General features: G+C 41.3%; 2 protein-coding genes and 1 long non-coding RNA gene across 12 annotated transcripts in view; 2 read left to right on the forward strand and 1 right to left on the reverse strand.

Moving 5' to 3' along the window:
* The window catches only part of LOC115839328 (uncharacterized), a 48,303-nt gene extending 44,971 nt beyond the window's left edge, over positions 1–3,332 (forward strand). The window contains exon 4 of the long non-coding RNA XR_009560527.1: positions 953–3,332. This is a non-coding gene — a long non-coding RNA (uncharacterized lncRNA). The remainder of the gene's footprint in view (positions 1–952) is intronic.
* On the reverse strand, positions 1,714–23,092 carry CASP3 (caspase 3). 4 transcript variants are annotated; one of them, XM_070044594.1, is made up of 7 exons: positions 22,978–23,092; positions 11,356–11,423; positions 9,466–9,590; positions 5,881–6,009; positions 5,322–5,497; positions 4,865–4,985; positions 1,714–3,200 (listed from the first exon to the last, which is right to left on the reverse strand). In XM_070044594.1, the coding sequence occupies exons 2-7, from the start codon at positions 11,406–11,408 to the stop codon at positions 2,977–2,979; spliced, it is 828 nt and encodes a 275-aa protein (XP_069900695.1). In that variant the 5' UTR covers positions 11,409–11,423; positions 22,978–23,092; the 3' UTR covers positions 1,714–2,976. The 4 variants fall into 4 exon arrangements, with proteins under 4 accessions (XP_069900695.1, XP_030686785.1, XP_069900696.1 ...); XM_030830925.2 differs by lacking the exon at positions 22,978–23,092 and adding an exon at positions 22,721–22,820; XM_070044595.1 differs by lacking the exon at positions 22,978–23,092 and having other exon boundaries at positions 9,466–9,586.
* The window catches only part of PRIMPOL (primase and DNA directed polymerase), a 41,160-nt gene continuing 40,559 nt past the window's right edge, over positions 22,650–23,250 (forward strand). For 5 of the 7 annotated variants that reach the window (XM_060291352.1, XM_060291355.1, XM_030830970.2 and 2 more), the window contains exon 1: positions 22,915–23,234. The gene's annotated coding sequence lies outside the window, so the exon portion shown is untranslated. Of the gene's footprint in view, positions 22,803–22,914; positions 23,235–23,250 lie in introns of those variants that run through there. The other 2 variants (XM_060291353.2, XM_060291354.2) reach the window with 2 other exon arrangements.

Genomic DNA, 23,250 nt, shown 5'->3' on the forward strand with positions numbered 1-23,250 from the left:
ACTATAGAAATACTGGAAGAAATGTAAACCACTCATGTTTGCACTTTCTCATATTTTTTTTCTAGGTACATAAAACACAAAGGGGACTTCTTCCCCTGTCACAGCTCCTCTCCCAGAGCTGACCATCTGGGGACATCACAGGTTTTTTTCCAACCCTCCCCCGCCCCCAGTTCTTCCCCCCACCCTCTATTCACCCTACTAAAAATTTATGGGTTGAAGTGATTCATTTCAGCAATATCCTTTATACTCTGCTACTCCCCATTCCTCCAAGCAAGGAAACAAACAAAAATATGGTCATATTTAGGGGCTGTGATCTCTGCAAACTTCGTATCCTTCCTGGCATCATGGTAACTTTAGAAATGGTCTTCTGAGAGGGACCTGGGAGAAAAGGAAGGCTGCTTATCCTATTCGGTAATTTGCCACCATCTCAAAGTATTTGATTAAAGGGTCCTGTTGCATCTTCTCTGGCCCTTCCAAATCAAGCACTTGGTTAAAAATATTTTAATTTCAGTGAGTAGCACCTCAGAAACAACAACAAACACTTGAATGTGATGGTAATTTTAAGTTAAAATTTATATTTGGAAATAAAAATTCATAATAACAAATTTTTAATAAAATTGTCACATAGGGGTTTCCCTGGTGGCGCAGTGGTTGAGAGTCCGCCTGCCGATGCAGGGGACACAGGTTCGTGCCCCGGTCCGGGAGGATCCCACATGCCGCGGAGCGGCTGGGCCCGTGAGCCATGGCTGCTGAGCCTGCGTGTCCGGAGCCTGTGCCCCGCAACGGGAGAGGCCACAACAGTGAGAGGCCCGTGTACCGCCAAAAAAAAAAAAAAAAAAAAAAAATTGTCACACAGGAACACACTTTAAGATACTTCATTGACTTCGAAAAAATTACAGATATAGCCAAAACAAATAGCTTTCATTTATAAACGTGAGTTCCTTTCTTTCAGCAAAAGAAGGCTCACAGGAAATGTCAGACGGAAAAGCAGCGGGATACAGCGATGCAGGGACGGCTCAACATCTCCTGAGCTAGGAGGCTCCTAGCCTGCTGTCCCCGGCTCGGGCCGTGCTGCTTCTCCTCTCTGGCCTTCAGTTTCCCTGGGCACCAAAGGAGGGAAGACTGAATGACTGCTAACGTCCTGCATGCCATGGTCCTTTCATTTCAGAGAACCGTATATGATCACAACAGTATCATTCTCCTTTGATTATAAATGTCAACAAAATACAACTTAACATGCTCAAAAATTTTACTACAAAGAGTGCTATGATTTTTCCCATCCTTGGCAAAGGATGGTTGAGGGCCCATATTATTGGGCCACACTCACCGCTTATATTGGAAAATGAGGAAATGCTAATGAAATTGCTTTTATGGGCTGACATTCATGGATGGCAGAAAGGGACATTCCAGAAGGAGTCCAGGATTTGCTCTTCGGGAGTACTTCAGCTCCCAAAGCTTGGTGGCCAAGTGCACAAGTGGCCACACCCAAGTCTGTGTGCCGTCTGTCATGGTCACTGAGCACTTGTTATCGTTGAAGGGGAATGAGAGACCTCAGGATTTTCCCCCAACAACACTCCGAGCGTCTTGTAAATCATATTCATATTCATACACTTAAGCATTAATTTACATACTTAATTTCTGACAGGCTGACAACTGCAGCCCTTCTCCCCCTCGGTGTAAAGTGAGAAGTGAATTGTTATTCAGTGTATCCAGTACAGTGGTAATGGTGCTAGCTGTATTTTATATAATGTGCTATCTGCAGAAAGGCAGATAAGAATTTAACATCCAATTAAAAGCTGTCATTGAAAAAATTGAAAAAAAAAGTGCTACAACTTTTATTATGACTCTCACCATCTTTTGAAAATTTCCATTTCAGAAGTTTGATTTGGTTCACTTTCTTGGAGCTTCTTGCCTTGGGAGCATCCTCCATGTACACCTCCATGTACATGAAGAAACTAGCCAGCATTCCTTTTCCTGAAGCCGTAGTCTATGGCTCTGCCTTCATGACATAGGCTGCGCTGTGTCCCTGTTCAGGCTGAAGCCATCTTCTAATTAAAAGTGCCCAGCTGATTGATTTACTGTTTCTTCCTCACTGTGTATTCTGTAAGTTGTATTTTAGTATGTTCCTATAGAATTTCTTCAATTCATGCTGCTATCAGTGTGATCAAAGTTTGAGGTTTTGCATAAGAGCCCTTCAGATACTCTGTGGGAATGCAAGGCCCAGCAGCTGGTGGGAAGAGTTGCATTTCAGCACCTTATATTCCTAACTCTGTCTCCCTCTATTAATGTTGCATTTAACCTGAGAGAGTCAACTTAGTTTTCCTGCATATTCTCAAGTAAAACATTTAGTTCCTTTTTCAATACTAAACATGATTTTTTCTTTTTTTTTTAAACAACAAGGACATGCTCGGGACAGACATCACAACACCATATGCTCAGATGGGTGATGTAAAAATACTATTGTCTTGTCTCCAAATACTAATTCTAAGATCAAGGTCTTCAAGCATTTGACCATGCACATGGACCACCAAGTTCGAGGATACATTATTCCACATCATCATGTCTATAGTTTGACAAAAACCAGAACATGTTCTCTGAAACAAGAGCATTGTCAATATCACTGAAACACATTACAGCAATGTTTAAATTCTTCCATAATTCCTTGAAAATTTGTAGCATAGCCTAATCACTAAAACTTGCTAATTATGAGAGCTGTTAATTTACAATCATTTCCTCTCATAATGACTGTACCATTATCCATTTTTATTTATTCTTAATTAAATTCAATATCAACTACCTGATTGTGTTTGAGGTAGCTTCATAGTAGTTTTATTGCTATGAAAGTGACACATTTCCATGTATCACCTGGGGGATTAGATTAGATTTAAATGAGAGAGGAAAATATAGTTTATCAGTCACACCGTTTCCTCACTTGGCATACAGATTAAAAAAAAAAATCATCCATTTCTTCAGTGATTAAAAATACAGTTCTTTTGTGAGCATAGACACAATACAAGGAATCTGTTTCTTTGCATGAAAAGTAGAATCATTGGAAAAGGACTCGAATTCTATTGCTACCTTTCGGTTAACCCGAGTGAGAATATGCATAAGCTCAAGCTTGTGAGCGTACTGTTTCAGCATTGCACAAAGTGACTGGATGAACCAGGATCCGTCCTTTGAATTTCGCCAGGAATAGTAACCTACAAGGCAAAATGTAACCAAAATATCATGGATATCCAATGTTAGCTGATTTAATAAATTACGACATAATCATGAAGGTAAAAACAAGCATAAACATCCATAGGTATTATTAGCCATATAAATAAATAAATAAATAAATGACACCTTTGATTCCAGGGGAAAACAAAACAAAAACCAAATGGGTGCTTTATGTATGTATACCTCTGCTTCGACAAGGAAGAGTTGTGGACTAACTTCACCACTGAGTTACTGAGAATTTTAGTTCCTGGGCTTCCCTTCCAATAGGGAAGAAAAGGGTAACGTGCAGAAGATGCAAAAGCAAAGAAATGAAAAGTATCATTATAAGTAGCATCGTGTTGCAATCAGATTATTGGCTTATCCAAGAAATAACCTGCTTACATATGCACACATATTTGAGTGTCCTAAATTTGTCTACAGGGCATCTGAATAGAGTATAATAAACACATTATAGTATACTCAAAAGTCCAAAAAGGGGAAATAGTGTATTTATTGTTCTTTTCCCAGATTAACTATTGGATCCATTCCTTTTTTTCAGCTGTGCCACACGGCTTGTGAGACCTTAGTTCCCCGACCAGGGATCGAACCCAGGCCCGTGGCAGTGAAAGCACTGAGTCCTAACCACTGGACTGCTGGGGAATTCCCTGTATCCATTGCTTTTAATTTGAAAGTACTTTATCTGGAAAGATGCCTGGAGGTTAAAAGAAGTCACATTGACTATATTTAAAAATGTAATACTGTTTAAAAATACATTTGCCCTATATTTCCAAACTTTGTGACACCCTTAGTTGTATAAGTAAACAGTTGTATGATCAATAAATATTTATTTATATGATGACATGTATAATACAACCACAAAAAAGTGGAGGTTGATAACCTATTCATAAATCATTTTTAACTCTATTTTCCCTCATTCCATTTCTACCTGCGCATATGCTATTCAGGCTTATCCTTTCAATTTCCTATCTTCCAAAGAATTCCTGGAAAACACAGTTCTCTCCTATTCCAGGAAGTGGGCAAAGCTCTGACTTGTCCTATGTTTTAATACAGTTTCCATGTGGTATCAAGTTCATGAATGACACTATGTAAGTATGCTTTCCTATAGATGCATATTTTCTAGCCCAACTTTGCTAAAGACAACTTTTTGAGACTTGTCTGTGGTTAAGGTACCCTAAACTACAGACAAGTTGGCTTTTTAAAAAAAAATTTATTTACTTATTTTGGCTGAGTTGGGTCTTCGTTGCTACGTGCAGGCTTTCTCTAGTTGCAGTGAGCGGGGGCCACTCTTTGCCGCGGTGCGCAGGCTTCTCACTGCGGTGGCCTCTCCTGCCGCGGAGCACGGGTTCTAGGCATGCGGGCTTCAATAGTTGTGGCACATGGGCTCAATAGTTATGGCTCACGGGCTCTAGAGCGCAGGCTCAGCAGTTGTCGCGCACGAACCTAGCTGCTCCGCGGCATGTGGGATCTTCCCGGACCAGGGCTCGAACCCGTGTCCCCTGCATTGGCAGGCGGACTCCCAACCACTGCGCCACCAGGGGAGCCCCAGGTTGGCTTTTTATGGATATCAAAATCATGACAGCCTTTGGAACACACTCTTCATTGTTTAAAATCTACATATAACATTCAGTATTAGTAAGTTTCTTACCAGGTGCTGTAGAATATGCATACAAGAAGTCTGCCTCAACTGGTATTTTCTGACAGGCCATGTCATCCTCAACACCACTGTCTGTCTCAATACCACAGTCCAGTTCTGTGCCTCGGCAAGCCTAGAGGTTTGAAAATAAACATTTATTTAAAAAGTTTAAAAAAAGAAAAGGAAACTAAACATTTATTTTAAAAAATATGTGTGTACATGTACAACTGTTATTTCTAAGAAATGCAAAGGCTCTGTAAAAATTGATGTTAATTATGCAGAATCCTTTTGCTAGAAGTCTAAAATTAAAATTTATTCTCTATCTCCTAAGTGGTAGTTTAAATAAACAAAAAACTAACAATAGTTCAGTAGCTTCAGGGAAAAAAATAAATTTTTTTGATAATCCACAATTGAGTAAATTAATCCCTAATGAATCCTCAATAACCAGGTTGCTCAGTTATATATTTACCTGAATAACGAAAAGTTTAGGTTTGCCAGTTAGGCTTATACAACAATCCCCTCTGAAGAAACCTGCTAATTTTTTCAGATCGACAGGTCCATTTGTTCCAAAAATTTTTCCTTCCTCGCCATGGCTTAGAAGCACGCAAATAAAACTGCTCCTTTTGCTGTGATCTTCTTTAGAAACTGGGAAAACGTTCACAAACAAGAAAAACCATCAGAAAACCAATGCAATTTTATTCAGACATTTCATATGCACTGTATGGGAATAAGATGAAGAAACCTGAGAACAGAACTAAGAGATCATGTAAACCCAACTTAGGGCAGAGCAACACACCTCAAACCACTCTAGTGAGTTGGTATGAATAACTTGTTTTACTTACATAAAATATATAGAGTAAAAAAAAAAAAAAAAATATATATATATATAGAGAGAGAGAGAGAGAGAGAGAGGGAGTAGGATTGTGTACAGTTTAGTTCCAGTTCTCATGCTTTACTTTTATATGTGTATAATTACAGCTAGATTGTAACATAAATTGGACAACGAAGATCATTCTTTTATTTCTTACCACTGTACATTAATTCCAAAATTTCTTCACATGTAAGATCATTTTTATTCCTAACTTCATATTTCAAGTTCGTGAAGGTTTCCCAGAGGTTTGCTGCATCTACATCTGTACCAGACCGACATGCCATCCCTTGAACAGAAAAGTTACTTTTAGTTGCATTAAAAAAAAAAATTTGACTTAACCTGGTGGCGCAGTGGTTAAGAATCCGCCTGCCAATGCAGGGGATACGGGTTTGAGCCCTGGTCCGGGAAGATCCCACATGTCACGGAGCAACTAAGTCTGTGTACCACAACTACTGAGCCTGCGCTCTAGAGTGCGCGAGCCGCAACTACTGAGCCCACATGCTGCAACTACTGAAGCCTGCGCGCGTAAAGCCCGTGCTCCTCAACATGAGAAGCCACAGCAATGAAAAGCCCGCGCACCACAACTAGAGTAAGCTCGTGTGCAGCAACGAAGACCCAGCGCAGCCAAAAGTAAAAAACATATAAAAATAAATTTAAAAAAGACCCATAAACTGCTTTGAAATGAACTATTCAGTGATTCACACAATCTACAGTAAACTCTTCCTTGCAAATGCTAAGAAAATTCAATATTCTGATCGTGGTGACACAGAGTCTCTTTCATTTCTTAGCTTATAAGACACTTCATAACATAAACTGTTATAGTGTTACAGTCACAAAGACGTCTTTCACAGCTGCTTAGATAGTGAAAAACAAACTTAAATGCCTAACAAGAGAGGTTTGGTTAAATAAATTAAAAGTCATTTATATAATGGGAGACTATATTGCCACTGAAATTTTGTAGACAAAATTTTGCCATGGGAAAATGGTCATTTAAAAAAAAAAGCATAGGATCCTACTTTAAAGAAAAAATAAGTATATATATACACACACACACACACACACACACACACACACACACATATTGTACATACACAAACACACATATACCACCACACACACCTATGTATCAATACACACCTCACAAACCCAGAGGAACTATTTCTTTGATTTCAAGTTCCCAACAATTCTAAGATACATTAGTACTTTCATAACACCTTTTCAGGAAAAACCCCACAAACCACTAGCCACTTTAGCACTGTTCATCAGCCATTCTGCTCTGCGTGGTCTCCATTAAGCCTTCTAACCACCATGAGACCGTTATCATGACTGGCTTCATTTGCACAGATGTGGGAGCACAGAGGAGTCCAGGAACTTGAATAAAGTACTGAAGCTGGTGAGCGGACTGTACCCAGGAGTCCTGGGCTTTCCTCATGCCTTTACAGCGCCTTCCACATACACGTACAGATTGACTGAACAGTGAATTCAGATTTTAAAACCCTAAAGTGCTGCAGGGGGCGGGCACACATTGAGTAAACTTAACACATATGCATAGAAAAAAGCCTAGATGTTTCTAGCTCCAAATTATTGTTGATTATCTGAGTAGTGTGATTAGGAGTGATTTCAATTTTTCTTTTGCTAATCTGTAATTTCTGAAATGTATATTATGGCCATATATTGTTTTTATAAAATTAAAGTAAGCTCATCAAGGTTTTGACATTGGAAAGGCTGAGGACACCATGCAGCTGTGTGACAAGGTGACTGAATTCTGGTCCTGGTTTGTGAGCCACTTAGTAGTTGAACAAAAAATACCAGGCTGTCAGAGGTGGCTGTGAGAACCTGATCTTCAAATTTCAAAGCAGAAAAGGGGCTCACTCTAAGGCTAAAGCCAGACTACAGGCCTAAGTATTTTTGGGGGGAGAGTAGAACAATTTTCCCCCTCCCCCTTTAAAGATAAGTAAGTACTCGGGATGTACTAGAGATACAACATACAATGTGATAAACATAATTAACACTGTTGTATGTTATATATGAAAGTTGTTAAGAGAGGAAATCCTAAGAGTTCTCATCACAGGAAAAAAGCTTTTTTCTAGTCCTTTAATGTTGTATCTATTGGAGTTGATGGACGTTCACTAAACTTATTGTGATAATCATTTCATGATCTATGGAAATCGAATCATTATGCTGTACACCTTAAACTTATAAGTGCTGTGTGTAAATTATATCTCAATAAAACTGGACGGAAAAAAAACTACAATAAGTTCAACAATGTAAAATTCTATGGGACGAGGGCATTATAACTAGCAACGTGAGGCAGAATACCTAACGGTTGAAGGTTGTATCTCAACTTGGAGCCGAAAGCAATACAAATGGTGCCATTCAGGTTTAGACACTCATTTTCAACTACTTTTTCCTCACTCCTTATAATGAATCTAACATCAAATCCAGCTTATCTTTCCAGTGTAATCTGGCTTCTTTCCCTTTTCACCAGCACTCTGGTAGACAGCCTCCTAAACTGAATCAGCAGATTCTAGTTTCCTTAACTAAAATTAATTCTAATACAATTAATATGCAAATTCAAAGAATTATCACAGCACCAATTTAAAAATGAAAAATGAAGAAACAGCCAAAGTGTTCATTCATATGGTAAATTATGCAAGTCAAGTGAACATTATATTTAGGGAATGGGATATTATATAATCATTAAAATAACAGATATGAAAATTATACAGCAACACAAAAAATGCTTATATTACATTAAATGGAACAAGCAAAATACAATATTGCTTACTATTATGGATAAAATTAAGCTTTGAAAGAAACTGTCAAGGAAAAAATATCAAGTAATACAGTAAGATGTTAAATAGCTTTTTAGGATCGTGAGGGATTTTATTTTTTACATTCTCTTAAAAAAAACCTCTGAAAGTATTATTAGATTCAAGCTATACATAGTATAGAGACTGAGAACGGGATCTGGTGATCAGGCTATGGTGAACCTAACAGCAACTTCTACAGAGCGGTTGAGGTAGAAACAGAGAAAACAGAATCAAAGGGATGGAAAGAAGTGAAGATGGCAAGTTTAAAGTACGTGTTTTTAAGATTTAGGGAAGGAGACAAAAATCAGATCAAAGCTTAAGAGGCAGCAGGGTAAAAGAAAGGTCTCTTTAAGGTTGGGGAGTCTGTCTTCTTTTCGGGGGAAGAAGAGAAAGTCAACAGAATGAATGAAGGCACAGGTGAAGTGGCATAGAAAGTGGATTCAGAGCACCAACGCTGAGTCCCAGTTCTGCTACTAAATCATCTGTGGGACTCTGTGCAAGGATTTTTAACCTTTCGGCATCTAATGGTGGTTAGTTTTCAGAGGTGCTCTAAGAATTAAACAAGACAGTTTCTGTGAGGTGCCTTGCACAGTTCCTGGAATGGAAAAATACTTCTACTTACTATTTGTTGAGATCCTTCCATTAACATGAAAGAGGGAGCAGGAAGATAAAGAAGCAAGGGTTACACAGAAGTCAGGTCAGAAGAGATAAACATACAGATAGAAGAGGGAGAGATTTTGATGATGGGTAGAAGATTAAGAGTTCATGTTGAATTGTAGGACCCATGGGGTCCTGCTCTATCTCTACTTCATGGCTCTTCTGTGTCATTAGTTTACTAAATAATAACATCAATTCTGTTTTTTATACTACACCAAATATAAATGGTACAAATACTTGTAAAGGATTAAAAACTATCTTATGATACATACCAGTACTTTCATGAAAGTTCTTATTATTAATTATTATACATAAACCCATTTCAGGATAATCCATTTTGTAACTATAGTCCAAGGATATTCCAGAGTCCATTGATTTGCTTCCATGTAAGATCTTTCTGTTTGGAAATCAAACAACAGTTTACAAAGAGAGAAATGACCAATGCTGCTGTTCACATGGACACAACTTCTCTAACACATAGGAACAGTTAACATTTGTTGAATATAATATGCCAAGTTGTGTGCAACAGGCTTTCCCTCACTAAAATTTCACAAGAACCCATTTCACAGATGAGGAAGTGACCACTATGAGGCTGATGGTTATGAAGATACAGTGTCAGACCCAAGGCTGAAAGCATCTGTTGAACTTCAGAGTTCAGACTTTTAATCTCTATATTTTGCTTTCCTCTAAATTTTATTAAAATTTCATCAAATTCATTTTATACTTAAATTTCTTTTAACTTTCTAAAATATTTTATCCTTCAAGGTAAGAGTGAAATCATAAAAATTACCCTGAAATGATAGGGAAATAAACAAAAGGCAACTATGACCCAAAACACAATATTTATCACAATTCCTAAATTGTTCCTTAAACCCTGTGCACTGAACAAACTAATAATTTATTGCTACATAGAATCACTGTTGTAAATAATTGAAAATACTTGTCTAAAGGTCACTTATCCAAAAACCTCTGTTATCTAGACCAGGGTCAATAAACTTTTTCTCAAAGCGCCAAATATTAAGTATTTTAGGCTGGCTGGCTGCCTGTACAGACTCTGTTGCAGCCCACTCCATCCAGCTGGTGGAAGTCGCCCAGGACAATATGTAAACGAATGGGTGTGGCTATGCTTCAATAAAACTTGACCAAAATAGTCTGCAAACCTGATCCTTGACCTGGACCAGGAATCAGGAAACAACAGCAAAAAACTGATACCTAACGTCCATGTACCCACACACTCAACCTGGGAGTATTTCACATTATATGCAATTCTAAAAATACTGTTGGAAAAGGATAGTAAATTACTACCTTTTAAAATAGTAAATTATGTTCTGTATGATAGGAAAAGGTAGGAAAATGTGTAAATCAGTTTAAAAGGGTTTAAAAAAAGGCAAGAAACCTCTAAAATGAGACTGCCTTTCAAAAGGTTAATTTCTAGGCAAATTCCTTTGCTAAACAAATATTGCAAAAATCTTTATTGGTAACCTGTTAATAGCTCTGCTGTAACAGTATTGTTTAGTACTAAAATTAGTTTATAATTCCCTGGATGGTCCAGAATAATAATACTGGACCCCAGAAATAAACTTTTAGAGTTAAATGTACCACAAGAGATCCCAAATGGATAATAACAGACATGAATTAAGAGTGTTTGAGTTCTATCTTTTCCCTTTCTCCACCTGCTGGTTATTGGAAGCATTAATGAGCAGAATATTCCAAAAAGGAAGACTGAGACAAAGGGTAAAAGATAATCTATAACCAGGCAATTCTTCCCCAGACTGAGAACTGGCATTTTATTTTGGCCTTAAAACTCACAAATAAACAGGAGGCCAAAAAATCTCCCCCAAACACAAACCTCTCATCCTGCACAGAGATTCGGAGGGTGCCTCTGCCTCTCCTGGGTCATCCTTCTGCTACTAAGGCAGGGTTTCTGACTACACGTCAGGCACCCTCCCACCTCCCCGCAGTTCCGTGAAAGTTTTATTTTAAGGAGGAGATTCAGAGAGGATAATTTAACATGTGTATAGCCATGCAGCTGTCACAGGAGGTAGGAAGTCATCTGGGCCTCTCTGGCTTGAAAGCCCATATTCTTTCTGCTTCCTCAAAGTTTGCTGTACTACATACACCCATCTTTCTCTGCTTGTATGAGATTCCATTTAAATACTCACGTCTCTGAAGTTTTAATGGATTTTGAATCCACTGAATTTTCATTGTTCTCCATGGATACTTTTATTAACTAGAATATAAAGAAAATAGATGTTAATCAAAATCAGCCATTATAAGATCACTGCATTAATTATTCCAATGATTATTTCTCTAAATAAACACACTATACGAATATTTTCATATTAGCAGTACCATCACTCTCCCAGCTTCACCTCTACTGTTCAAGGCTTCTGCGAGTCAAACCTGAGAACAATCCTTTGTAAAGGTATGCATAAGGTCGCCCATTTCTCTTTCGTTTTTAATTGAGCTATGAAGTACACATAGTGCACAGATAGGAAGTGTGCAGCCTGATACATTTTTTTTTTTTTTTTTTGCGGTACGCGGGCCTCTCACTGCCGTGGCTTCTCCCGTTGCGGAGCACAGGCTCCGGATGCGCAGGCTCACGGGCGCAGCCGCTCCGCGGCATGTGGGATCTTCCCAGAACGGGGCACGAACCCGTGTCCCCTGCATTGGCAGGCGGACTCTCAACCACTGCGCCACCAGGGAAGCCCCTGCGCCACCAGGGAAGCCCCTGATACATTTTTACATTTGGATACCCCACCAGATCAAGATACACACTGCAACTTGTTTCTATTACAACAGATCTGGTCATTGGTAAGAACTCTGCCTTCCAACTCAATGCAGTTAAAACAAAAACCAAAAACGGTGTACCTCACATAACACTATTCTATGATGCTTAGATTCCCAAGAGATTCAGCACCAGGAAGTTCCAAACCTCCACATAATCTTTACTCTTAAACTAGACATGAAAATCCCACTTTCTCATTTAAGGTGGTGGACCGGCTTTAGGAAACCTGTAAGTAAAAACTAAAGTTCCTGCTTTCATTCTTCTGTCAGACAATTCTGTTTACCTCCCACAGTGAGTGAGTCCTTCTAATCAAGGCAGCTCTCACTTACGGAGCATTTATTATACAGCAGGTACTGTGCTAGGCATCTTATCTTTTATTTTCCCAACAATCTGAAAAGTCAGGAAACCTAACTCCTAGTGATTAAGTGGCTTTGTCCACAGACGCAAAGCTTAGTGATGGAGGCCCCCTTCTTCCCACTCTTCCCTACTGCCTCTGAAGAAGCCAGTTCCTTACTACCTGTCTGGAGTTCTACCATGTCTTCTCTAGCTTCCCCAAAGCAAAGGTACTTCTATGGCAATCTGCCTCCCTAAATAAAGAATACAGAAAAACAATGACAAAAATTTTTTCTCCAGCCTCTAGAAGTCCTGCCTATCTCAAAAATTCCAATCAAAATAGAACTTTTAACCTAATTCCCACGCTAAAATCAGAAATCTTAAAAGAATACACACCCCGTCAAAAGGACTCACTCAACCACAAAAGCCTTTACAGAAAGTCCTAGGCTCCCTCCCTTTTTAAATTTAAATTTTTAAAACTGTGATAAAATATACATAAGATCTATCATTTTAACCATTTTTAAGTGTACAGTTCAGTGACATTAAGGACAGTCACAGTGTTGTATAAACATCACCACCATCCATTTCCAGAACTTTTTTATCTTCCCACACCTCCTCGTTACCAAAGTCCCCCCTTTCAAGGTCTCTTAAAAATTAAGGAGACATCTCTTCTCTTCTCCAAAGCTCAGTTCCTTCCTCCTCTGTCCCTAAGTACTGTGTGCACCTATCGTGGGGGAAGATGGAGAAAAAAATATGGAGAGGAAGTGTCACCATTTTGGAACCACCGAAGGGGGTAGCGTTTCACCTTCTCTCAAAGTCAGTCTTTGCTGTGCATTTCTACAAAAGCTCTTTGCTTTTCTATCATCTTACTTCCTGCAGTTTTTCTAGAAAACTAAGGGAGGATGCTGTGTACAACTGGGATGAATCATCTTGTAGTCAATAAGCAAATACTTCGTGAGCATGTGCTTTGTGCCAGGTGCCATTCTAGGCTCTAGGACAGAGTGGAAGACAAAACAAAATTCCTTCCTTCAAGAAACTTTCATTCTAGAAAGGAAGAATAATTACAGATAATAAGATTTCAGATACTGATAGGGGCTATGAAGAAAACAAAATAGGGTAGAGTAATAGAGAGACTGGTAATGTGAGCTACTTTAGCTGAGGAGGCTGGGAAAGCCATCTCTGAGGTGACATTGACAGAAAGAGCTAAATGACATAGAGGCCAGAGAGGCTGCCTTGCTGGGGAAACGTCTGGCAAGTACAAAGGCCCTGAAAGAGTTTCGTGTATTCAAGGTGCAGAAAAGAAAACCAGTTCGACTAGTGCATGGAAAAGGAAGGGAAGGAGTGAAGGGAATTGAAGTGGGAAAGGCAAGATCATATAGGACCTCAGGAGCCAAGAGGAGCTTTGATTCTATCCTTGTTGCAAGAAGGAGAAACCATTGGAGTGCTTGAAGCAGAGGAGGGACAGCATGCTTTAAAAAGATCACTCTGGGGCTTCCTTGGTGGCGCAGTGGTTGAGAGTCCGCCTGCCGATGCAGGGGACACGGGTTCGTGCCCCGGTCCGGGAGGATCCCACATGCCGCGGAGCGGCTGGGCCCGTGAGCCATGGCCGCTGAGCCTGCGCGTCCGGAGCCTGTGCTCCGCAATGGGAGAGGCCACAACAGTGAGAGGCCCGCATACCGCAAAAAAAAAAAAACAAAAACCAACAACAACAAAAAAAAAGTTAAAAACGATTCAGCTTTATTAGCCTTAATACAAGTAATAGTAATTAATAATTTCCAATATTAGACATCAAATAGACAATTTTGTTTCAGTAAGGTAGCTGATGGCTGAAAGAAAAAAAATCTGAATTTTTTAAGACTAGTATTTAAAACAGTTTCTATCTGATAAGGATTTCTCAGGAACAAATACTATGACGTATTTTGTTCCCTTTTTTTTAAATTTTTTTAACCAATGATGACGACTTTATGAAGTCATGTGGCAGGGTCAACAAACAAACTCACACTTTTACATAAAGAAATAAACCCCTTCCTTTAAAGTCTTTCACAGAATCGTACCTGATCCACCATGCCAGAATTAATCTCTTCCACCTATATATTTACTTAGCATGTAATTAGAACCCTTCTTGTATTTTCATTTTATTCTGTTTTGGATTTTTTTTAAATTAATTAATTAATTAATTTTTGGCTGCACTGGGTATTCGTTGCTGTGCATGGACTTTCTCTAGTTGCAGTGAGCAGGGGCTACTCTTCATTGCAGTGCATGGGCTTCTCATTGCGGTGGCTTCTCTTCTTGCGGAGCACGGGCTCTAGGCCCTTGGACTTCAGTAGTTGTGGTGCATGGGCCTAGTTGCTCCGTGACATGTGGGATCTTCTCGGACCAGGGCTCGAACCCGTGTCCCTTGCACTGGCAGACGGATTCTTAACTACTGTGCCACCAGGGAAGTCCTGGATTGCTTTTTATGTGTGTGTATTTGTTACTCTCATAACACCATGACATAGTGATGGTTTTTCCTCTCTCAATTCCACCAATAAGCAAGTAGCATGTTATATTCTGGTCCCACTGGATTCTTTGAACGGCTTAAAAATAATTTTCTCTCAGGGTCTTCACACTTGCTATTCCCACTACCTGGAATACTAGTCTCACCGATATATTATGTTATATAATATTATATAAGATAATATGATTTATTTCACTCGGGTCTCTATTGAAAGGTCACCTCTCCCAGATGTCTTCCCTCATCCTATTTCACTTTCTTTACTCTGCTGATATGCAATCAACAAGGATCCTGGAGCAGAAATCTTGAGGAATTGCTGAGACAGAAAGTAGGAAATATCAGGGAAAGATTCCTGAGGTGACGGGAATGATTTTGGGAAATTGAGCTGAGAGAACATTAGAAGTGGAATAGAAGTGGGTAGAAGTGGAAGGAAGGAGGATTTTAGGGTCATCTCTTGGTGAGCTGCATTTGGAGCAGTTGAGGGATTGTCCCTTTCTTTTCTTATGGTTGGCTGAATAGTGAGTAGTCAGAGTATTTCCCCGCAGGTTTTAAGGAATAAAAGTGTACATTAAAACCTGGTAAACAGAGTACCCACATTAGCAAATAACACAAACTGGAGTTTGGCATCCAACTTGTTTGCCAAACCCAACTGATTTGGCACCTAAACTCCGAAGATAAGTCCAGCCATCCCAGTGTCCCATCACAAGCAACACAGGCAGACAGAAAAAGGGAATAACCAAGAAATCATTGACTGTTCAAGCAAAACTGACACCATGAAAGAGACACTAAACTCAACAAAAATATTAAAACAAACAGAAAAAGAAGTAATTATGAGTTTTTCTGAGCCTACTGTGTGTAATTTATAAACTAGAAACACTGGAAATCAGCGAGAAGGCAGATAATGACTAGAACAAAAAAGGCATTGCTCAGTTTTGGGTTTCAAAAGAGAGATTTAAATTCCAAACTGAGACAATGGTTTGAAACACATTTGACTTTAGTTGAAAGAAAAGGTTGTCTGCTGCCAGTGTCCCTGTCCTCATGGTGAGACACAGCCAGCCCCCCCCCCCCAGCCTCTGCAGGAGACCCTCCACCACTAGCAGGTAGGTCTGGCTCAGTCTCCTATGGGGTCACTGCTCCTTCCCCTGGGTCCCGATGCGCACACTACTTTGTGTGTGCCCTTCAAGAGCAGAGTCTCTGTTTCACCCAGTCCTGTCAGTTGACCTTCATATACTACGGAAAATTTATATAATGATAAATAAAATCCTCACTGCATCAGACTTGCGCACATTTGCTTTCTGCTTGTCACCATCTGCTTTTCCCACGTGAAAGCACCAAATCCACACGCTTGGGAGCAGAGCTTTTGTTCCTGCAGAACTTACTTAAGAGTGACACTCAGCATTACCTCACCTCCATTAGCTAATGCCTGGCTGAATATAAGTTATTCTGGACATGGTGATCTCATCTCAGAAGGATAAAAAAAATCGTCCCCCAAGGGGAAAAAATGCCCTATATGATGACGAGAGTTTAAGTTCTTAGAACACTTTCATTTGACAAAACACAAATAGGAAAATATACAATAGGGCTTAAAAAATGTATTGTGTGTGTGTGTGTGTGTGTGTGTGTGTATATATATATATATATATATGATGAATTACTACTCAGCCAGAAAAAAGAATGAAATTTTGAATAAATCCATAGAAACAGAAAGTAAATTAGTGGTTGCCTAAGTTTAGGGGTTTGGATAGAAATTGGGGATGACTGCTGATGGTTATGAGGTTCCTTTTGGGGTGATAAAAATGTTCTAAAATTGATTGTGGTGATGGATACATTACTCTGTGAATATACTAAAAACCACTGAATTCTATAGTTTAAATTGATAAACTGTATAGTATGTGAACTATGTCTTAATAAAGCTATTTAAAAAGTAAAAAAAAAAATAATAAAAATAACAAATATATTGTAGCACCGCAATGGACTTAATGCTAATTGTTTCTTACTGTACTGAGTATGTAATTCTTTCCATCAATTCAGGATGCTGATGATAATAAATTTCTAGACATATATTGGGTCCCAGAGAAGTTCTAAGTAGATCAATTGACATTAGATGGCAACCTGGAACCTGGGTCTTAGAATCAGGTCTCTGAGTTCCTAGATCCCTTTAATACTTGCCACTGAAGCTACAACAGTCAGATTTCTCAAAAGTTAAAAAATGTTGTCAGTAGAAATTTACTGTCACTCTAAAGTACATAAGCATTTCAGGCTGTGTTTTCCTAAAGTGAAAAGTTGCAATGATTTCCCAATTTTTTATTGTGGTTAGCCAACTAAAGGGACCGTTGCATAATGCCACAATGAAGTTAAACAGAATAAATTATCTACAGAGTTCAAAGAGAGGAATAAAAATTAATTTCTAAAATTGAAATTTCTATATGAAGTTACAAAGTATCAACATTTTAGGAAAAATAACCAACAACAACCTGTTATTAAAAATGGCTTGAGGGACGGAGGGAGACACAAGAGGGAAGAGATATGGGAACATATGTATACGTATAGCTGATTCACTTTGTTATAAAGCAGAAACTAACACACCATTGTAAAGCAATTATACTCCAATAAAGATGTTAAAAAAAAAAAAAAAAGGCTTGAGGACTTCCCTGGTGGTGTGGTGGTTAAGAATCTGCCTGCCAGTGCAGGGGACAGAGAGAGGTTCGAGCCCTGGTCTGGGAAGATCCCACGTGCCGAGGAGCAACTAAGCCCACGAGCCTCTATTGAAGCCCACACACCTAGAGCCTGTGCTCTGCAACAAGAGAAGCCACTGCAATGAGAAGCCCGCGCACCGCAACGAAGAGTAGCCCCACTCGCCGCAACTAGGGAAAGCCTGCGCGCAGCAACAAAGACCCAACGCAGCCACAAATAATGCATAAATTTATTTTTTTAAAAAAATGGCTTGAAAGTTGTGCCTATGGTAGAATTTCAAAATGAGATATTAAATTAGGATAACCAGTTTAAGTTATTCCTACTTAGTTAACCTGTCACCCATCAGTGGGTTGTTCTTGGTGCCTGTCCTATAAGGAAACTGAGGTAAGGTCTAAAACCTGGTCTTTGCCCTACCAAACGGGTTTTAAATCTCAAAATGAGACATAAGAACCAACATCACTCACTTCTGAATCATCTCCACAAATACGAGTATCTTCAAAAAAATTATAAGTAAAAATTTACCAAAACAGGTAGCCAAAGAAAAGCCCAAAGAATCATAACACAATATGTGATTTGAGCGTTGTGTAATAACAGGTCCTCTTACTGTTGGCTAATAGGGGCTAGACTCTGAGCTAAAAGGTACATTTATCTATGCATGTATTCATTATTTACGTGTTTCTAGTTAGTCCTTCCAACGATGTTTCGAGGCATAATGAGATTTCCATTTTATAGTTCAGTTGACTGAGGCTGAAAGCAGTTAAGTAACTTTTAAATGGCAGAGCCTGGATTCAAACTCAGATCTGTCAGCTTCCCACACTTCTACATGGCTTAGTTCTACATAGGAGGGGCAATACTATCAATAATTTCAAGAAAGGAAACAAAAATCCACAACCTAGAAACACTAAGATGAGAGAGGAAGCATACATAAACATGATAGAAACTGACTGCAAGGACAGTGAAATTGTATAAAGTGCACTCATTCCAACTCACGAAGAAACCAGGAATGATGTTTATGGTGTTTTGGGTGCCACTGGGTAATTTACTTCTAAAAGTAAAATTACTCACAAAATATGAATAACTTTCATACTAAGCATTTAGGATGTCATTCAGACACTTTTTTCCTATGTCTCTATTTGCCTCTAAAGGAGAGGTGAAGCCTTTTCACTATGACTTGTGGGGAGATTATTCAGTCCTCCCTCAGTATCCATGGAAGATTGGTTCTAGGACACCCCCCTTCCTCCTCCTTCCAGGGATACCAAAATCTGCAGACGCTCAAGTCCTTTATGTACAACGGTGTAGGAGAATTGGCCCTCCATATCTGGTCAAGAACCTACAGACAAGGAGGGTGGCCCATACTTTGGCCAAAGAACTTGAAAAACATCGGGATTATATTTATTACCAATTAGAGAGGACAAAGTCTCAAAAGCAGTCATGTTTCCAGATTTGGTAAGTGAAACAGAAAGAAGAAAATACTTTTTTCACAACAGTTTGGACAAGAGGAGATTTCTGCTGTGACGTACTAGAGGTTTTATTGAAATCATTTCCCATCTGGTCCCTGCAATTGCTTTGGGAAGAGTCACCAAACTGGATATTGTCATTGGGCCTGGTAAAAGTCAGACTTCTAATATTTATTTTGTAATAAAGGAGGAATCTCACACATGGCAAGTAAAATTAAATACAGAAGAAACTTAAGTAAGTTCAGTTGTGCCACACAAACAAAACCATTCCTTCTTTTTCTCTGGCAAGGACCACACCACCAGGAAGACACAGACAGGAGGGCTTCCCCACTACTCAAAAGCCACAAGCCAGAAAGGACACAATGCTTACTAAGTGCAAGGGGTCTGTTTCCCTCACCTACCTGAAGTCTTGTCCTAAGATGGTATCTCTGGAGGGGCAGAAGGAAAAATGCAAAAGTCCTTGCAGACCTAAATATTGTGTTATGAAATAAATGTAGAATGAAGGATCTTGGATGCCTTTTATAAAAATTATAGATAACCTGTAAGGCCTCCTCCTTCCCACTGAGAATCACTCCTCTAGAAGTGATTCAGTTTTACAACCACCTGCCAGAGAAGGTCTGAAACTGCGAAAAGCCAGGGTCAGTGGTATTTATTTATTTGTCATTTGTACCATAACAATTGACTGAACACCAACTGTGTGCAGAGTCGTAAACCCTGAGTGTTTGAAGTAGTGGAGACCAAGATCCTACCCCTATGTGTGACTCGCACCAGCGCTCACTGTATTCAAAAGTGGATCAACAAGACAGATGGCCAGTGTTCAGTACAAAATAGATAACTTTATTTTACTCTACCCTAATGCAGAAACTCTATAAGCAACTTGAAGATCAAAATAGGCAGAGAATTAACAACATTACTTAAGAGATTTACAAGGCACTGTCACAGACATTATCTCATTTTATCCCTATAATAACCCTGCGAGGTATGTATATTACTCCTGCCTAATTTATGGATGAAATAGGAAGTGTTGCCCTTGGGATGTGGCCTCGGGTCCTATGACAGCAGAGTACCTATCCCCCTCCATTACATTTGTATTTGTTAAATGTGTACACCAGTATCTAACAGTCTAAGAATTCCACATCTTTTTTTAGATCCAACACCAGTGCTTCCCATCTTTGAGGCAGAGCCTAAAGAACTATCTGATACTGGGCACCAGAACTGACCTAATGCCATTCATGAAACTAAAGACTGCTTTCCAGCATCAGAAGGGGGATGAACCAATAGGAGATTGTGTTAAATTGGATTTGAAAGCAAAACAGAAAAGAAGCATTATAATTGCCTCTATCAGATGTCAGTCTCTTAAAATCGCAGGAGGGGGCTTCCCCGGTGGCGCAGTGGTTGGGAGTCCGCCTGCCGATGTAGGGGACACGGGTTCGTGCCCCGGTCCGGGAAGATCCCACATGCCTCGGAGCGGCTGGGCCCGTGAGCCATGGCCACTTAGCCTGCGCGTCTGGAGCCCGTGCTCCGCAACGGGAGAGGCCACAACAGTGAGAGGCCCGCATACCGCAAAAAAATAAATAAATAAAAAATAAAAATAAAAGAAATAATAATAAAAAAAATCGCAGGAGGTAAGACTTCTTTTTCAGGATAGCAAATCAAATCTGATGTAATTGGATACAATGTTTCACTTCTTTCTTACTGGGAACAGGTTTTATTGCTACACTCCAATAAACTGTTCATTCCTTCATTCATTAAAACACATTCTAACTTTCAAAAGCCTTCATTGCAAAAGAGCAAAGCAAAACCATCAGGTTGGGATAGGGATGATTTAAGCTTTGTATTTCCTTCTTAGACATCACGTAACTACAATACATTCAAAGTGGCTGAGCGCATTTTGCCACAGGCTGGTCTATGCAGCTTGCTTAGCACCTAATACGATCCTGCATAAACACATTGTTGCAGCAACTCTGCATTTCAACTCTACCATTCCTTTCTAGTCCGCATCATTTAATTATAATTTGCTAAGCAACCTTAAAATAGGATTTTTTTTTCTACATAGGGCATAATTATTAAAAAGCATAATACTGTAGTATTGGCATTCATTTGTGCCAGGCCCCAAATATGGGGAAAGACAATACGGAACAAGATAACGAGAAAAACACAGTTCCTTGTGGAATTTGCTTAGGAGCTAATAGGGGAGAGTGTAAAAATAAGCAACTGCAAAGGATATGACACTTTCCTCTTAGGATGAGACGGATGCCAAAGGAATACATAATAGCTAGATTTAACATTGAAATGTTTAATGAGAACAGAAACATAAATAGGAGTTCCTCAAGCAAGTGTGTGGTGATGGGAAGAGAGAGGGAATGCAAGAGTGTTCCAGGCAGAGAACAGTTAGTGTTAAAGTCAGCAATGGCTCTGCAGAAAGTGAAACGGTGCCATAATGAAAGATTAGGCAGGGGAAGGGGACCAAGGAGCCAACCTATGCTTGGCTTTGTTAACCGTGTTAAGGGACTGGGTTATCCTATGACCAAAGGAACAGCTTTCTGGATTTTTATTCTGTAAAGATCCCTCAGCCTGTGCTATAAAGAATGGACTGGAGAGGGGCCAGAGGGGCCTCCTGTAGCCAGTTGAGAGCTTAGGGTGGCTTAAATCTGAGATGGAGAGAAGGCGGCCAGATCCAGTGGATATTTAGGAGGGCCAGGAGGCTTGGCGGCTAACTGGAGGGGCCGGGAGAGGAAGCTGATAAGGTTGGTTCCCAGTTTCTTGGCTTGGGAGCCCCTTATTGAGAACTGGGAAAGAGACAGCTGCCTTGGGAAGTAAGGCTTGAGAGCACACCCACTGAAAACAAGAGTGACTAAGGCACTCTTATTCAACATGGGCTGAGGGGATTTTAAAGCCTAAGGGATTTGGGCCATGGATACATAGTCACCCGCAGGAGCTAGAAGGACGCATGGAGGCCTTCAGGTCTGAAAGTGAATAGGAGTTTAATACTTGAAACTACCTCTTTGGAAAGCGGAGTCACCCGTCAACCTGATAATATCTAGACAAAGAAGGCAGCAGAGACCAAATCCTCACCAGCAATGGGAGGATAAGCCCTGAGGGCCAGAGCCCTTAGGACAGCACCGGCCCGCCTCCTGCCCTCAGGTCATCTTTTCTCCGCGCCCAGCCTCCTCACCACCTTCCCGATTAAAATTTCAGCCTTCGATCCCCGCTGCCTCCCGCTCCCGGGTCCGACCTCCTACCCCCGCGGCCTCAGCGCCTCCGCCTGGGCCTCCCGCGCCTCTCCTCCCCCGGTTCAGCGACCCGTGTGAAGCCTCCTGCTACCAGGCTTCAGCGACCCGACCCGGGTCTCCCGACACCCCCCATTCTCGGCCCGGCCACCTGTCCCCCGGGCTCGGCGTCTCCGGCTGGGTCTCCGCTCCCCAGCCTCCCGCTGTCCGCCCTCCACATCCCACGCGGGTCTCCCACCACCCCCGGCCCAGCCTCTCGATCCTCGGTCCGGCCTCCCGTCCCCCAGGCTCGGCGTCTCCAGCCGGATCTCTGCTCCGCGGCCCGGCCTCCCGTCCCTGGGCCGGGTCTCTCGATCTGCGGGCTTCAGGGCTCGTCCCCGCCCCCGTTGTCGCGCCAAAACAAAGGATCCGCCGCCCTGACCAGGTCAGTCTCCTCCGTCTCCCCGGGGCAGGCGCTGAGCTTGGGAGAGTGGAGGGAACCAGCCCAGGACCTATGGCGCCAAAGCGAGAAGCGTCGAGGGCATATCTCACCTCTCAGCCCCCACGGCGTTGCCACCGACTCGCTCTGCTGGGATCGGTTCCTGCTCTGCTTCCGCCGCAGCCGCGCTCAGAGGTAGGCGCCCGAGCAGGCCCCGCCCCCTCTGGCCCCACCCCGGCCCCTCCCCTCAGCTCTGCGAGCTTCGCGCCGCGCCGACGCGTCAGTCAGGCCCCGGCTCCCACTGCCCGAGAACCGCCTCCTCACAGGCCCCGTCCCGCCCGAGAACACCGCTCCGCCCGAGAACACCGACCAGTCACGGGTCCCGGGAGCTCCTGGCTTCCAGGCACGCTTCCGGGCCATTCTAGGCTCTTCCCGGCCTCCGCTCCCTTTCAGTCCCCGTCCTACCCCAGAACGCTGTCGTCTCACTGGCCCGCGCTCTCCCCACTTCCCGCCCCGGCCCCGCCTCCGCGCCAGGTTTGAAGACTCGGTCCCGCCACAGTGGGCGGGTTGCGTGTCCTGCCAGCCGCAGAGGACTCACGGCTTCCCGCCCACGGCGAGTGTCTGGAGGTAAATGGAGGGAAAC

Source organism: Globicephala melas, chromosome 21 (genome assembly GCF_963455315.2).
Source record: "Globicephala melas chromosome 21, mGloMel1.2, whole genome shotgun sequence".
NCBI classification, from domain to species: domain Eukaryota; kingdom Metazoa; phylum Chordata; class Mammalia; order Artiodactyla; family Delphinidae; genus Globicephala; species Globicephala melas.